Genomic DNA, 13869 nt, shown 5'->3' on the forward strand with positions numbered 1-13869 from the left:
CCCCCCCCCATCTCTTTCCTGACAGTGATTTGCAGCTGGGGAAGGGCCCCTGCCCGCGCTCAGCTTTCTAAATTAGTGGTTTCTACGAGGAGACACAGGGAGAGCCTCAAAAACTGAGATTAAGGAAGTCTTCAGGGACCTCCCTGGCGTCCAGTGGTGGAGAGCCCGAGCTTCCAATGCAGGAGGCGCAGGGCTCGCTCCCGGCTCAGGGAACTAGGTTCTGCATGCCGCATAGCACAGCCGGAAAAAACCTTTAAAAAATATTTTAAAGTCTTCAGACTGAAAACGTTGAGGAATTTCTAACGTGGTCAGTACCCCACACCCCCGGCTCTTTGGTTCTGAGTGGTGGTCCAGCTGGTGCCTCCAGCACAGGGCCCTTGTGCTCACATGTAAGCACTCAGACACAGCCGCACACTCACATTAACACCCGCCCACACACACAGCCACACACCTACCTGCGCACACCCGCACTCACGGTGCACACGCCTGCTCATTCACCTCTGCACAGCCGCACACTCACTCCCCCACACACATCTGCACTCACGTACACACTCACACCTGCGCACACACACAAGTGCACACAGCTGCACTCACCCCTGCATGCTCACAGCTGCACACACACCCACACACACACCCACAACTGTGCACTCATCTGCACACCCCCCACACCCCTGCACACTCACATCTGCACACACACCCATACACACCTGCACACACACACCAGTGCACACAGCTGCAGTCGCCCGCACACACACCTGTACACTCATCTGTGGACACAGCCGCACACTCACACCCATACACACACCCACACACACCCACACACCCTGCTGCACACACTCACATCCACACATTCACAGGCTCACACCCATACCCGCACCTACCCCTGCATACGGTCACCACTCACACCCGCACGCACACCAGGAGTGGACGCTGGCCGGCCTGCACTGACACCCTGCCCCCCCGCAGCGGCGCCTTCCTGGAGGGCTACGTGCAGCAGTTCCTGTACACCTTCCGCTACTTCTGCAGCCCCCACGACTTCCTGCACTTCCTGCTGGACCGCATCAGCAGCACCCTGTCCAGGTACCCCAGGGTCTGGCACCAAGGGCCGGGGCGAGGACAGCGGCGGAGAGGGGTACAGACGGGCCAGGAGCGGCCGCTGACGCCCACGGTGGGGAGAAGCAGGGTGGGGGCAAGGACGGTGCTGGGGGGTGTACAGGGGACCCCAAGGACCTCAGCCAGCAGCAGGGTCAGCACAGGAGGGGTGGTGGGCAGTGCTGGATGTGCTCGCGCCGTCTCTGAGCTGGCCTGTCCGTGCCCCCAGACGCCTGCACAAGATCAGGCTGGGCGCCCCAGGAGAGGAGTCACAGAGGCCCTGACCCCATCCCCTGCACCCGCACAGCCCACCCCACCACACCAGTTGCCTTCCCAGCCTCAGGGCAGGCTGGAGGGGGGGGTGGCTGCAGCGGCCCCTCTCCTGCCCAGGCGAGCGGGCGGGGTGGGGCGAGGCTTTGGTGCCCCCTGAAGACAGAGCCGCGCTCCCCTACCCCGTCCCGTCTGGGGATGGCGCAGGGGGCCCTGCCTGGCTCAGGCCTCCTCTGCCTCCAGGGCCCATCAGGAGCCTACCTCCACCTTCACCAAGATCTACAGGCGGAGCTTCTGCCTCCTGCAGGCCTGGCTGGAGGACTGCTACGCCGTGGACTTCGTGAGAAACGCCGGGCTCCTGGGCAGGCTCCAGGACTACCTTTCCTCCCAGGTGAGGGCGGTGGGCGGGGGGACGCAACCCCGGGAGGCAGCAGGTGACCCCACATGCTTCTGCCCAGATCCTGCCCCTGGACAGCTCCGTGGAGCAGCTCTTGGGCCTGCTGGAGGCGAGCGCCGAGCGGCGGGCCGAGGGCGCACTGCGCAGCACAGACCTGGAGGACCCCGAGGAGGCGGAGGAGGCCGTCAGGCCCCTCAGCGCCCTGTGTAAGCGGCTCTCAGAGGACGCCGTCTCCCGGAAGGTGCGGCCTCTCCCGGGAAGATGGGCACCAGCCCCACGCCCGGTGCGGGGACACTTAACACACAGGCACACGCGTGCATGCCTTTATCCACAGCACAGACAGGCAGAGGCGTGTGCACACACTCTGTCTTGCAGCTCCGGGGCAGCAGCCCTGTGAGGCTGGCACTTCCTGTCACAGCCCCGGACAAGGACAGCAGAGGACTGGCCAGGGGCTCAGACCGCCCCACCACCCTGACCCTTGGGCCAAGGGCAGGGTTGGGATGTGGCCGGGAACAGGGGCAGGGTCTCGGGGGACCTCACCATGACGCATGCAGGCAGCACCAAACCGCACAGCTCCGTCCGTGGGGGAGCCGCTGAAATCTTGGGGTCAGTGCGGCCGCAGGCAGGAGGCAGGGCTCTGCCCTGTGGCTTTAGTTGAGCCAGGCTGGGGGCTCCCAGCCACTGGCTGCCCGGGCCCACCCTGACCGGAGGGACCTGCCCTGCAGAGCTTCCCCTGGCGGCTCTCCCGGGGCAACGGTCTGGTGCTGCCCCACCACAAGGAGCGCCAGTATAGCATCGCATCGGCCCTGCCCAAGCCCTGCTTCCTTGAGGACTTCTACGGGCCCTACACAAAGGCCGGCGAGAAGGGGCCCTACTTCCTGACCGAGTACAGCACCCAGCAGCTCTTCAGCCAGCTGACGCTGCTCCAGCAGGTGGGGCGCCAGGTCCACTGGGCATGCGGGGGGCGTGCTGCCCTGCATGGGCACAGGGCCCTCCCTGCTAGAACTGGCGGGTGGTCAGCCCCCAGGTGCCCCTTCCCAGCCCCTGCCGACCCGGGCCCCGGCAGGCGATGGCAGGGACAGTGACCCAGCGACTGCCCCCCGCCCCCTGCCGCTGTCTGGGTGGACGTGGAGAGTCCCCCATCCAGAGACCCGGCCCTGAGACAGGCGCTGCCCACCCTCTGTGTCCTTGTCCCTGGCAGGAGCTGTTTCAGAAGTGCCACCCCGTCCACTTCTTAAACTCGCGGGCCCTGGGCATCACGGACAAAAGTGCAGCAGTCCCCAAGTGAGTGTCTGTGGAGCCTGAGACGCTGGGGTGGCCGAGGGTCTTGAGGGCTCTACCCGGTTATTTCCGCTGGGTTGAAATGCCTTTCCAGACACTCTGGCTGATGGGCAATGCCTTGTGGTTCCGGGCTGGACACCACCCCCTCCTCGGGATCCCGGGCACTGCCGCGTGCTGGCTGGGACATGCTGGACCCGTGCCTGCATCTCTTGTAGGGCCAGCTCTTCTGAGTCTCTGTCAGCCAAAACCTGCAGCTTATTTCTGCCCAACTACGTCCAGGACAAATACCTGTTACAGCTTTTAAGAAGTGAGGACGACGTCAGCACCTGGGTGGCCGCCGAGATCGTGACCAGCCACACCTCCAAGGTCGGTGCCCGAGGCTCTGGCCCCAGCACTGGGTCGGGGGTGCCAGCGGTGAGGGCACCTCCCTGGGCAAGCCCCTCTGCTGGGGGTGCAGGGAGGCATCCCAAGCTGAAGCCCCTGGAGCAGGGAAGCACAAGGGGCACTCAAGGCAGGGGACCCCACGGCTCCCCGGCCTCCACCCCCCATTGATGACTAACACATGCAGAGCCTCTGTAGCATCTCCCTCCCCGAGCCCTGAGTTCTCTGAACCCGCAGGGAGCCCCAAGGCCCATGAACACACGCAGAGTTCCCCAGTCTTTCCCCTTTCAGGGAGAATCTTCCAACTTCAGAGGTTTATTAGGTGACAGACTGACCCCTCCTCACTTGTGCCGGGATGTGGGCACTGGGATCCCGCCCTCGCCCCCGTCTGCTCCAATCCTCGATGTCCTCCTGAGCGACACCAACCTGCAACTTTCTGCTCACCCTGTCAGGGGCGTCACATAGGCCTCCAAGCAATTTGGGGGGATGCAGGGACGGGCATCTGTGCCCCGGCCACAGGCCAGAGCCGTCTCCAGCCCCACCTGGGGTGGCGGCCAAGGGATGGTGCCAGTGTCCCTGTGAGCGGAGGATGCAGGGGGGGCTGTGCGCGGGGCACTGCGGTCTCTGCGGGGACGAGGGAGAGCGCCCTGGGCAGACGCGCTGATCGAGCCCAAAACACACACGGTCCCGTGCTGTGCGTCACTCTGCCGTCAGAACAACCCAGAAACAGACTTCAACGTGTGAACTCTGCTCGCAGAAAACGGCCAAAACTCAACAGTTGAGCCAGAGGATGTAATGGGAAGACTCCACACACGGACCTCACCAGATGGACAACACTGAAGTCAGATTATATTCTTTGCAGCCAAAGATGGAGAAGCTCAATATACACTCAGCAAAAACAAGACCGGGAGCTGACTGTGGCTCAGATCGTGAACTCCTTATCGCCAAATTCAGACTGAAATTGAAGAAAGTAGGGAAAACCACTAGACCATTCAGATATGACCTAAATCAAATCCCTTACGATTATACAGTGGGGCTTCCCTGGTGGCTCAGAGGTTAAAGCGTCTGCCTCCAATGCGGGAGACCCGCGTTTGATCCCTGGGTCGGGAAGATCCCCTGGAGAAGGAAATGGTAACCCACTCCAGTATTCTTGCCTGGAGAATCCCATGGATGGAGAAGCCTGGTAGGCTACAGTCCACGGGGTCGCAAAGTCGGACACGACTGAGCGATGGAACGGAACAAACGGAATGATTATACAGTGGAAGTGAGAAATAGATTTAAGGGACTAGATCTGATAGAGTGCCTGATGAACTCTGGACGGAGGTTCATGACATTGTACAGGAGACAGGGACCAAGACCATCCCCACGGAAAAGAAATGCAAAAAGCAAAATGGCTGTCTGAGGAGGCCTTACAAATAGCTGTGAAAAGAAGGGAAGCAAAAAGCAAAGGAGAAAAGGAAAGATATAAGCATCTGAATGCAGAGTTCCAAAGAATAGCAAGGAGAGATCAGAAAGCCTTCCTCAGTGATCAGTGCAAAGAAATAGAGGAAAACAACAGAACAGGAAAGACTAGAGATCTCTTCAAGAAAATTAGAGATTCCAAGGGAACATTTTATGCAAAGATAGGCTCGATAAAGGAGAGAAATTGTATGGACCTAACAGAAGCAGAAGATATTAAGAAGAGGTGGCAAGAATACACAGAAGAACTGTACAAAAAAAAGATCTTCATGACCCAGATAATCACGATGGTGTGATCACTCACCTGGAGCCAGACATCTTGGAATGTGAAGTCAAGTGGGCCTTAGAAAGCATCACTACTAACAAAGCTAGTGGAGGTGATGGAATTCCAGTTGAGCTATTTCAAATCCTAAAAGATGATGCTGTGAAAGGGCTGCACTCAACATGCCAGCAGATTTGGAAAACTCAGCAGTGGCCACAGGACTGGAAAAGGTCAGTCTTCATTCCAATCTCAAAAGCAATGCCAAAGAATGCTCAAACTACCGCACAGATGCACTCATCACACACTAGCAAAGGGGTGCTCAAAATTCTCCAAGCCAGTCTTCAACAGTACATGAACTGTGAACTTCCAGATGTTCAATCTGGATTTAGTAAAGGCAGAGGAACCAGAGATCAAATTTCCAATATCCAATGAATCATCGAAAACATGAGAGTTCCAGAAAAATGTCTATTTCTTTGACTATTCCAAAGCCTTTGACTGTGGATCACAAGAAACTGTGGAAAATTCTGAGAGATGGGAATACTACCACCTGACCTGCCTCTTGAGAAATCTGCATGCAGGTCAGGAAACAACAGTTGGAACTGGACATAGAACAAGTCTGGTTCCAAATAGGGAAAGGAGTACATCAAGGCTGTATATTGTCACCCTGCTTATTTAACTTATATGCAGAGTACATCACGAGAAACACTGGGCTGGAGGAAGCACAAGCTGGAATCAAGATTGCCAGGAGAAATATCAATAACCTCACATATGCAGACGACACCACCCTTATGGCAGAAAGCAAAGAACTAAAAAGCCTCTTGATGAAACTCAAAGAGGAGAGTGAAAAAATTGGCTTAAAGCTCAACATACAGAAAACCAAGATCATGGCATCTGGTCCCATCACTTCACGGCAAATAGGTGGGGAAACTGGGAACAGTGGCTGACTTTTTTTTTCTGGGCTCCAAAATCACTGTGGATGCTGATTGCAGCCATGAAATTAAAAGACGCTTACTCCTTGGAAGGAAAGTTATGACCAATCTAGACAGCATATTAAAAGCAGAGACATTACTTTGTCAACCAAGGTCCGTCTAGTCAAGGCTATGGTTTTTCCAGTGGTCACGTATGGATGTGAGAGTTGGACTGTGAAGAAAGCTGATCGCTGAAGAATTGATGCTTTTGAACTGTGGTGTTGGAGAAGACTCTTGAGAGTCCCTTGGACTGCAAGGAGATCCAACCAGTCCATCCTAAAGGAGATCAATCCTGGGTGTTCATTGGAAGGACTGATGTTGAAGCTGAAATGCCAATGCTTTGGCCACCTGATGCAAAGAGCTGACTCATTTGAAAAGCCCCTGATGCTGGGAAAGATTGAAGGCGGGAGGAGAAGGGGATGACAGAGGATGAGATGGCTGGATGGCATCACCGACTTGATGGACAAGAGTTTGCAGAAACTCCGGGAGTTGGTGACGGACAGGGGGCCTGGCTTGCTGTGATCCATGGGGTCGCAAAGAGTCGGACACGACTGAGCGACTGAAGTGAACCGAACAAAAGCCCTCAGATGTAACAGCGCCCCCCCTTGCCTGCGGGCGGCGCAGGGAGCGGGGCTGCCCGGGGCTCGGAGGCCCCGAGGGCAGTGAACGCCGCCCCCTGCAGGTTCTACCTCGTCAGCGCATCCCGTTCAGACCACACCCCCGGGACCGTGGGAACACAAGGTCACAAGGAAAAGGAAACAGTGTGACGCGTCTGAGAGGGAAAGCCCCAGGGACTACACAGTCCGTGGGATTCTCCAGGCCAGAATACTGGAGTGGGTAGCCTTTCCATTCTCCAGGGGACCTTCCCAACCCAGGAACTGAGCCCAGGTCTCCTGCACTGCAGGCAGATTCTTCACCAGCAGAGCCACCGGGAAGCCCTTGTTGTAGACAACTAAAGGAGAACAAAGGGAAATGAGGGCTCTGGCCTCAGCCACGGGTGCAGCTTCACAGGACACAACAGCCAGCACGAGGAAGCCACCCCGTGTCCACCGACGGCAAAGGGACCAGCCATGCAGCCCACCGCCCATCCCGGGGAGTGTCACTCAGTCCCGCGTGGGGACAGCAGAGGACACAGGCCACGGTGCTGAGCCCGAGGGCGGGAGAGAGGCTGGTTACTCAAGACCGCCCCGAGACTCCAGCGTACGAGGCCTGGCCCCCGAGTGGGGACGGCTCTGCCTGCGCTGGCTGGGGAGCTCCTGCTTTGCATCTGTCCAGACCTGTGAAGAAAAGAGACGCCAACGGGAGAAGCAGGCCTGGTACTGTTCTCACCCCAGGCAGGGGAGGGGCCACGAGCTGAGTGTCGCCTGGGCCGTCCCGGGGCCCCAGCGCCGCCAAGCGCAGCCGCAGGCCGTGTGTGGGGTCGCAGGTGGCGTCCGCCCCGGAAGGACGGCGCTGGCCGTGGCGACGGTCCGCTGAGTGCAGCACCTCCCTCCGAGGGGTCAGCTGAACCCTCCAGAATCTTCCAAAAGTTACCGGAATCGTGTGAAATCCAAGCAGTGACAGGGGCCACGCACTGGGCCATGGGCAGAGACTCCCTTGGGGCTGGGGGGCGGTGCTGGGGGCTCCTAGCCGACCCAGTGCTCTGCCCTGCAGACCAGCAACCCTGTGGAAGCAGGCACCACAACCCCGTCCCGCCTGCCAGGCAGAGGAGAAGCTGCCGTGGCTCCCTGTGGGACCCCTCCCAGAGGGGCGTGCCCCGCTGCCCCCTCTGTCCTGAGCCGAGGGTTGTCCAGGGGACAGTGCGCACATGGCCTGCCTGTGCCTGTCCCTCAGGGCCGCCTGCTCTGCCCACCCCGATGCCGACCCTGCCCCTCCACCCCTGGAGCTCAGGATGTGAGCGTCTCCTTCTCCGGTTTCAGCTGCAGGTGAACCTGCTCTCCAAGTTTCTGCTGATCGCAAAGTCTTGCTACGAGCAGAGGAACTTCGCCACAGCCATGCAGATCCTGGGCGGTCTGGAGCACGCGGCCGTGCGACAGTCCCCGGTGCGTCCCCCTGCATGGCCGGGCAGGGAGCCCCCATGTGGCCAGGGGGTTTCACCTGTGCTTTTACTTTAGGCCTGGAGAATTCTGCCCACAAAGATAGCAGAGGTCATGGAGGAGCTGAAAGCTGTGGAGGTACCGGTGTGCATGAGCTCCATGGTGCTCGTGTCCCCCCAGGGGTGGCAGGACGGGTTGCCAGGCTGTCTGCCTCACGGTGCCCACCTCACAGCACCCCAGGACTGTGCATGGCCTCCCCGTCTCCCCCAGGCCTCCCCGTCCCCCGGGCAGAGGCAGCAGGGGCGCTCCAGGAGCCCTGCCTGCCGACTGCCTCATGGGTCTGACTCCCTCCGGAGGTTTGGGGTGCCCGAAGCCCACCCGCCTCCTGGCTGCCCCTCAAAAGACGCTCAGCAAGGACACAGCCTTTGGCTGACGGGGCCAAGGCCCCAGGAGCAGCCTGCATCCAGCCTGGTCCAGCTCCCTGCCAGCGGGAGGGCGCCCGTGTGTCCTCAGCTGACAGCAGACCTAGGGCCCTGCTGCTGGCCAGAACTGTGTCTGACGTGGGTGGGGGTCCCCCGGGGCCCTGCCGCTGGCCGACGCTCAGTCTGACTTGGGTGGGGGTCCCTGCTTCTGGAACCAGCACTTCAGCAGCAGGAAGCACGTGGCTTTCTGGGGGGGTCAGTGTTCCTCCTGTGCCCACGCACTGCAGAACCTGGACCCCCAGTCTGGGAGCCGAGGGGCATTTTGAATTGGATGGCAAATCGGGGTATGGTGCCCCGCACACCGACTGGCACTGGCCAGCCCTGCTGGGTGCCTGGGATGCCCCCCACCCCTGCTCACCCACGCCCATCTGGGTCCCAGGTCTTTCTGAAGAGCGACAGCCTGTGTCTGATGGAAGGACGGCGCCTCAGGGCCCAGCCCACCCTGCCCTCAGCTCGTCTGCTGGCCATGCACATGCAGCAGCTGGAGACGGGGGGCTTCACCATGACCAACGGGGCCCACAGGTGGAGCAAGCTCAGGTGAGCGGCCCACAGGTGAGCAAGCAGGTGGGGGCCCACAGGTGAGCCAGCAGGTGGGGGCCCACAGGTGAGCCAGCCAGGTGAGCGGCCCACAGCTGAGCCAGCAGGTGAGGGGCCCACAGGTGAGCCAGCAGGTGGGGGCCCACAGGTGAGCCAGCAGGTGAGGGGCCCACAGGTGAGCAAGCAGGTGAGGGGCCCACAGGTGAGCAAGCAGGTGAGGGGCCCACAGGTGGAGCAAGCTCAGGTGAGGGGCCTACAGGTGAGCCAGCCAGGTGAGCGGCCCACAGGTGGAGCAAGCTCAGGTGAGCGGCCCACAGGTGAGCAAGCAGGTGGGGGCCCACAGGTGAGCCAGCCAGGTGGGGGCCCACAGGTGAGCCAGCCAGGTGAGCGGCCCACAGGTGAGCCAGCAGGTGAGGGGCCCACAGGTGAGCAAGCAGGTGGGGGCCCACAGGTGAGCCAGCAGGTGAGGGGCCCACAGGTGAGCAAGCAGGTGATGGGCCCACAGGTGAGCAAGCAGGTGATGGGCCCACAGGTGGAGCAAGCTCAGGTGAGGGGCCCACAGGTGAGCCAGCCAGGTGAGCGGCCCACAGGTGGAGCAAGCTCAGGTGAGCGGCCCACAGGTGAGCAAGCAGGTCGGGGCCCACAGGTGAGCCAGCCAGGTGGGGGCGCACAGGTGAGCCAGCCAGGTGAGCGGCCCACAGGTGAGCAAGCAGGTGGGGGCCCACAGGTGAGCAAGCAGGTGGGGGCCCACAGGTGAGCCAGCAGGTGAGGGGCCCACAGGTGAGCAAGCAGGTGAGGGGCCCACAGGTGAGCAAGCAGGTGAAGGGCCCACAGGTGGAGCAAGCTCAGGTGAGGGGCCCACAGGTGAGCAAGCTCAGGTGAGCGGCCCACAGGTGAGCAAGCAGGTCGGGGCCCACAGGTGAGCCAGCCAGGTGAGCGGCCCACAGGTGAGCCAGCAGGTGAGGGGCCCACAGGTGAGCAAGCAGGTGGGGGCCCACAGGTGAGCCAGCAGGTGAGGGGCCCACAGGTGAGCAAGCAGGTGAGGGGCCCACAGGTGGAGCAAGCTCAGGTGAGGGGCCCACAGGTGAGCCAGCCAGGTGAGCGGCCCACAGGTGGAGCAAGCTCAGATGAGCGGCCCACAGGTGAGCAAGCAGGTCGGGGCCCACAGGTGAGCCAGCCAGGTGAGCGGCCCACAGGTGAGCAAGCAGGTGAGGGGCCCACAGGTGGAGCAAGCTCAGGTGAGGGGCCCACAGGTGAGCCAGCCAGGTGAGTGGCCCACAGGTGAGCAAGCAGGTGAGGGGCCCACAGGTGGAGCAAGCTCAGGTGAGGGGCCCACAGGTGAGCCAGCCAGGTGAGCGGCCCACAGGTGAGCCAGCAGGTGAGGGGCCCACAGGTGAGCAAGTAGGTCGGGGCCCACAGGTGAGCAAGCAGGTGAGGGGCCCACAGGTGAGCAAGCTCAGGTGAGGGGCCCACAGGTGGAGCAAGCTCAGGTGAGGGGCCCACAGGTGGAGCAAGCTCAGGTGAGGGGCCCACAGGTGAGCCAGCCAGGTGAGTGGCCCACAGGTGAGCAAGCAGGTGGGGGCCCACAGGTGAGCCAGCCAGGTGAGCGGCCCACAGGTGAGCAAGCAGGTGAGCGGCCCACAGGTGGAGCAAGCTCAGGTGAGGGGCCCACAGGTGAGCCAGCCAGGTGAGCGGCCCACAGGTGAGCAAGTAGGTCGGGGCCCACAGGTGAGCCAGCCAGGTGAGCGGCCCACAGGTGAGCAAGCAGGTGGGGGCCCACAGGTGAGCAAGCAGGTGGGGGCCCACAGGTGAGCAAGCAGGTGAGCGGCCCACAGGTGGAGCAAGCTCAGGTGAGGGGCCCACAGGTGAGCAAGCAGGTGGGGGCCCACAGGTGAGCCAGCCAGGTGAGCGGCCCACAGGTGAGCAAGCTCAGGTGAGGGGCCCACAGGTGAGCAAGCAGGTGAGCGGCCCACAGGTGGAGCAAGCTCAGGTGAGCGGCCCACAGGTGAGCCAGCCAGGTGAGCGGCCCACAGGTGAGCCAGCCAGGTGAGCGGCCCACAGGTGAGCAAGCAGGTGGGGGCCCACAGGTGGAGCAAGCTCAGGTGAGGGGCCCACAGGTGAGCCAGCCAGGTGAGTGGCCCACAGGTGAGCAAGCAGGTGGGGGCCCACAGGTGGAGCAAGCTCAGGTGAGGGGCCCACAGGTGGAGCAAGCTCAGGTGAGCGGCCCACAGGTGAGCCAGCCAGGTGAGCGGCCCACAGGTGGAGCAAGCTCAGGTGAGCGGCCCACAGGTGGAGCAAGCTCAGGTGAGCGGCCCACAGGTGAGCCAGCCAGGTGAGCGGCCCACAGGTGGAGCAAGCTCAGGTGAGCGGCCCACAGGTGAGCCAGCCAGGTGAGGGGCCCACAGGTGAGCCAGCCAGGTGAGCGGCCCACAGGTGAGCCAGCCAGGTGAGCGGCCCACAGGTGAGCCAGCAGGTGGGGGCCCACAGGTGAGCCAGCCAGGTGAGCGGCCCACAGGTGAGCAAGCAGGTGGGGGCCCACAGGTGAGCCAGCCAGGTGAGGGGCCCACAGGTAAACAAGCAGGTAGGGGCCCACAGGTGAACCAGCCAGGTGAGGGGTCTCCCCATCCTTCCTATTTCTCTGAGGCCTGGACCAGATGCCCCAACCCAGCCCTCACCCCGGCCCAGGCTGCCACACACCCCCCAGGGGACCCCCAGCTGCCTCCTCCTCCACAAACGCGGGGTAAACATTTCCCACACTGCTGGCATCCACGGCCCCAAATACCGCCCCAAGGTCGAAAGTCATTGCGACCTCCCTTCCTGTTGGGAGAGCAGGCACACCCTGAACCCCACCGCTGTGCAGCTGCCCACCGGCCCCCCGAAGCCGCCTCTCCATCCGCCTCTGCTCTCCTGTTGGACACCCGCCCCGGGGCTGACCGAGGAGGACCCCTGGTCAGGCCCCCACCCCTTCAGCTGCGGGCACCCCTGGGGACCCACCAGGAGGAGCAGACTGTGCGCTGTTTGTGACCACCTTCACCGTGACCCCACCAGGGACTCAGGCACCCGCAAAGAGGGTCACTGCCCACTTCAGCCTGTAAGGCACCGGTGCCCTCAGCATTCAGGCCCAGGCCAGCCTCTCCAGGGGCTCCCGGCCACATCCGCCCCTCCGCAGTGCCCCAGGTCCACACTGCCCCCATCTCAGGGCCAGCCCGTCTGCAAGGAGTCTTCCCACTCCATCCTCCCTGCCCTGCCTGCACCATTCACACCGCGGTCAGGTGGAGGCTGGTCCGGCCTCCCCAGGGTCAAGGGCAGCAGCCTCGCTTTGTGAGCAGGGCCCCTGAGCCCACCATTCTCAGCTGTTCCTGCGAGACCCCTTCAGTCACCCCTTTGAAGACAATAGTTTAGAAATAACACTGTTATCCACAAGGCACACTCACTGCGAGAAGCCCGTGGCATCAAAAGGGAAGTGAGCATGAAGGGAAGGCCACAGTCCAGAAAGGGCCTGGCCAGGCTCCGCGTGTGTCTGCTCTTCCTGACCCGGTTCACGGGTGCGTGTGTTTGCACACCTGTCTCCTCATTAACAATGGAGGCATTCACATGGGACACACTACATCTTCACCTAAAACCAGGGTGGGCACATTTGTCTGGGGAGTCCACAGCCTCCCCAGGCAGAACCAAGGCCTGCAGCTCAGAGGCCCCATTTTCCAGATGACACCCCGCGGAGTGCCGGCCGCCACCTGACGCCCAGCTCTGGGAGGCAAAGGCTGGCTCCCCGTGTGGCGGGTTCCCTGGGCACCACGTCAGTGAATGGGGCTGGAGCAAAGTACAGAGCACCCAACCCGCCCGGGTGGAATAATCCGCGTGCACCCGTCTGCCGCCCCGGGCTGCCTTATCATGGATGGGGATTTCAGCACTGACCGGGCCTCACACAGCACATCTCCAGTCAGCGTTTGTGGAATGAAAGGGGGACGGATGGACAGAGGGAGGAAGGGATGGACAGATGCAGGGCAGGTGGATGAACACACCTGGGCCCTGAAACGAGGTCCGGCCTGTGATTAAACAGCAGACTGGCCCCTCGTGGCTTGGCTGGGACTGGCCAGCGCCCACCAGCTGCAACACCGTCCCTGAGACATGTGCAAACTCACGTCCCGTTTCTCCCCAACACAGAAACATTGCCAAGGTGGTGAGCCAGGTCCACGCGTTCCAGGAGAACCCCTACACGTTTGCCCCCGACCCCAAGCTGCAGTCCCAGCTCAAGCAGAGAATCGCCCGCTTCAGCGGGGCCGACATCGCTGTGCTGGCGGCAGACAGCGGGGCGGGCCCCCGGCAGGCGGCCAGCGAGAAGCACTCCCGGAAGATCCAGGACAAGCTGCGGAGGATGAGAGCCACGTTCCAGTAGCGGAGGGGGTGGGCCGGGGTGCGGGGTGCACCCAGGACAGGCCAGGGGTGGACGGGGACCCCCTGCAGCCCAGGAGGGGCGTCGGACGGGAGCGCAGGCTCAGACACGGATGCAGAGATGGCACCGGGAGGCTGACTGTAAAATTTAAAGATGTAAGACTCAAACCAGACCGGGGTGAGCAGGCTCCCTGGAGCCGAACCCCCGAACGCTCTTTATGTTTCTCAGCGACAAACAGCTTCCGCCCAGCCTGCCAGCTGCCCAGCCTGCCCCCAGAGCCCTGCACCCCTCAGACTGTAACCCGGGTGCCCC

The 13869-nt window shown here is 61.9% G+C and overlaps 1 protein-coding gene across 3 annotated transcripts in view; it reads left to right on the forward strand.

The window, feature by feature from the left end:
* The window catches only part of KNDC1 (kinase non-catalytic C-lobe domain containing 1), a 53632-nt gene extending 40072 nt beyond the window's left edge, over positions 1-13560 (forward strand). For all 3 annotated transcript variants that reach the window (XM_088842444.1, XM_088842445.1, XM_088842446.1), the window contains 10 exons: positions 967-1080; positions 1606-1753; positions 1821-2000; positions 2485-2691; positions 2961-3043; positions 3256-3406; positions 8029-8151; positions 8224-8283; positions 9007-9164; positions 13329-13560. In XM_088842444.1, the coding sequence (XP_088698570.1) occupies positions 967-1080; positions 1606-1753; positions 1821-2000; positions 2485-2691; positions 2961-3043; positions 3256-3406; positions 8029-8151; positions 8224-8283; positions 9007-9164; positions 13329-13560 (1456 nt within the window). The remainder of the gene's footprint in view (positions 1-966; positions 1081-1605; positions 1754-1820; positions 2001-2484; positions 2692-2960; positions 3044-3255; positions 3407-8028; positions 8152-8223; positions 8284-9006; positions 9165-13328) is intronic.
* Positions 13561-13869: the final 309 nt, after the last annotated feature.

The sequence above is a fragment of the Moschus berezovskii genome, chromosome 12 (assembly GCF_049115385.1).
Source record: "Moschus berezovskii isolate FMDL1 chromosome 12, NW_MosBer_1.0, whole genome shotgun sequence".
NCBI lineage: Eukaryota > Metazoa > Chordata > Mammalia > Artiodactyla > Moschidae > Moschus > Moschus berezovskii.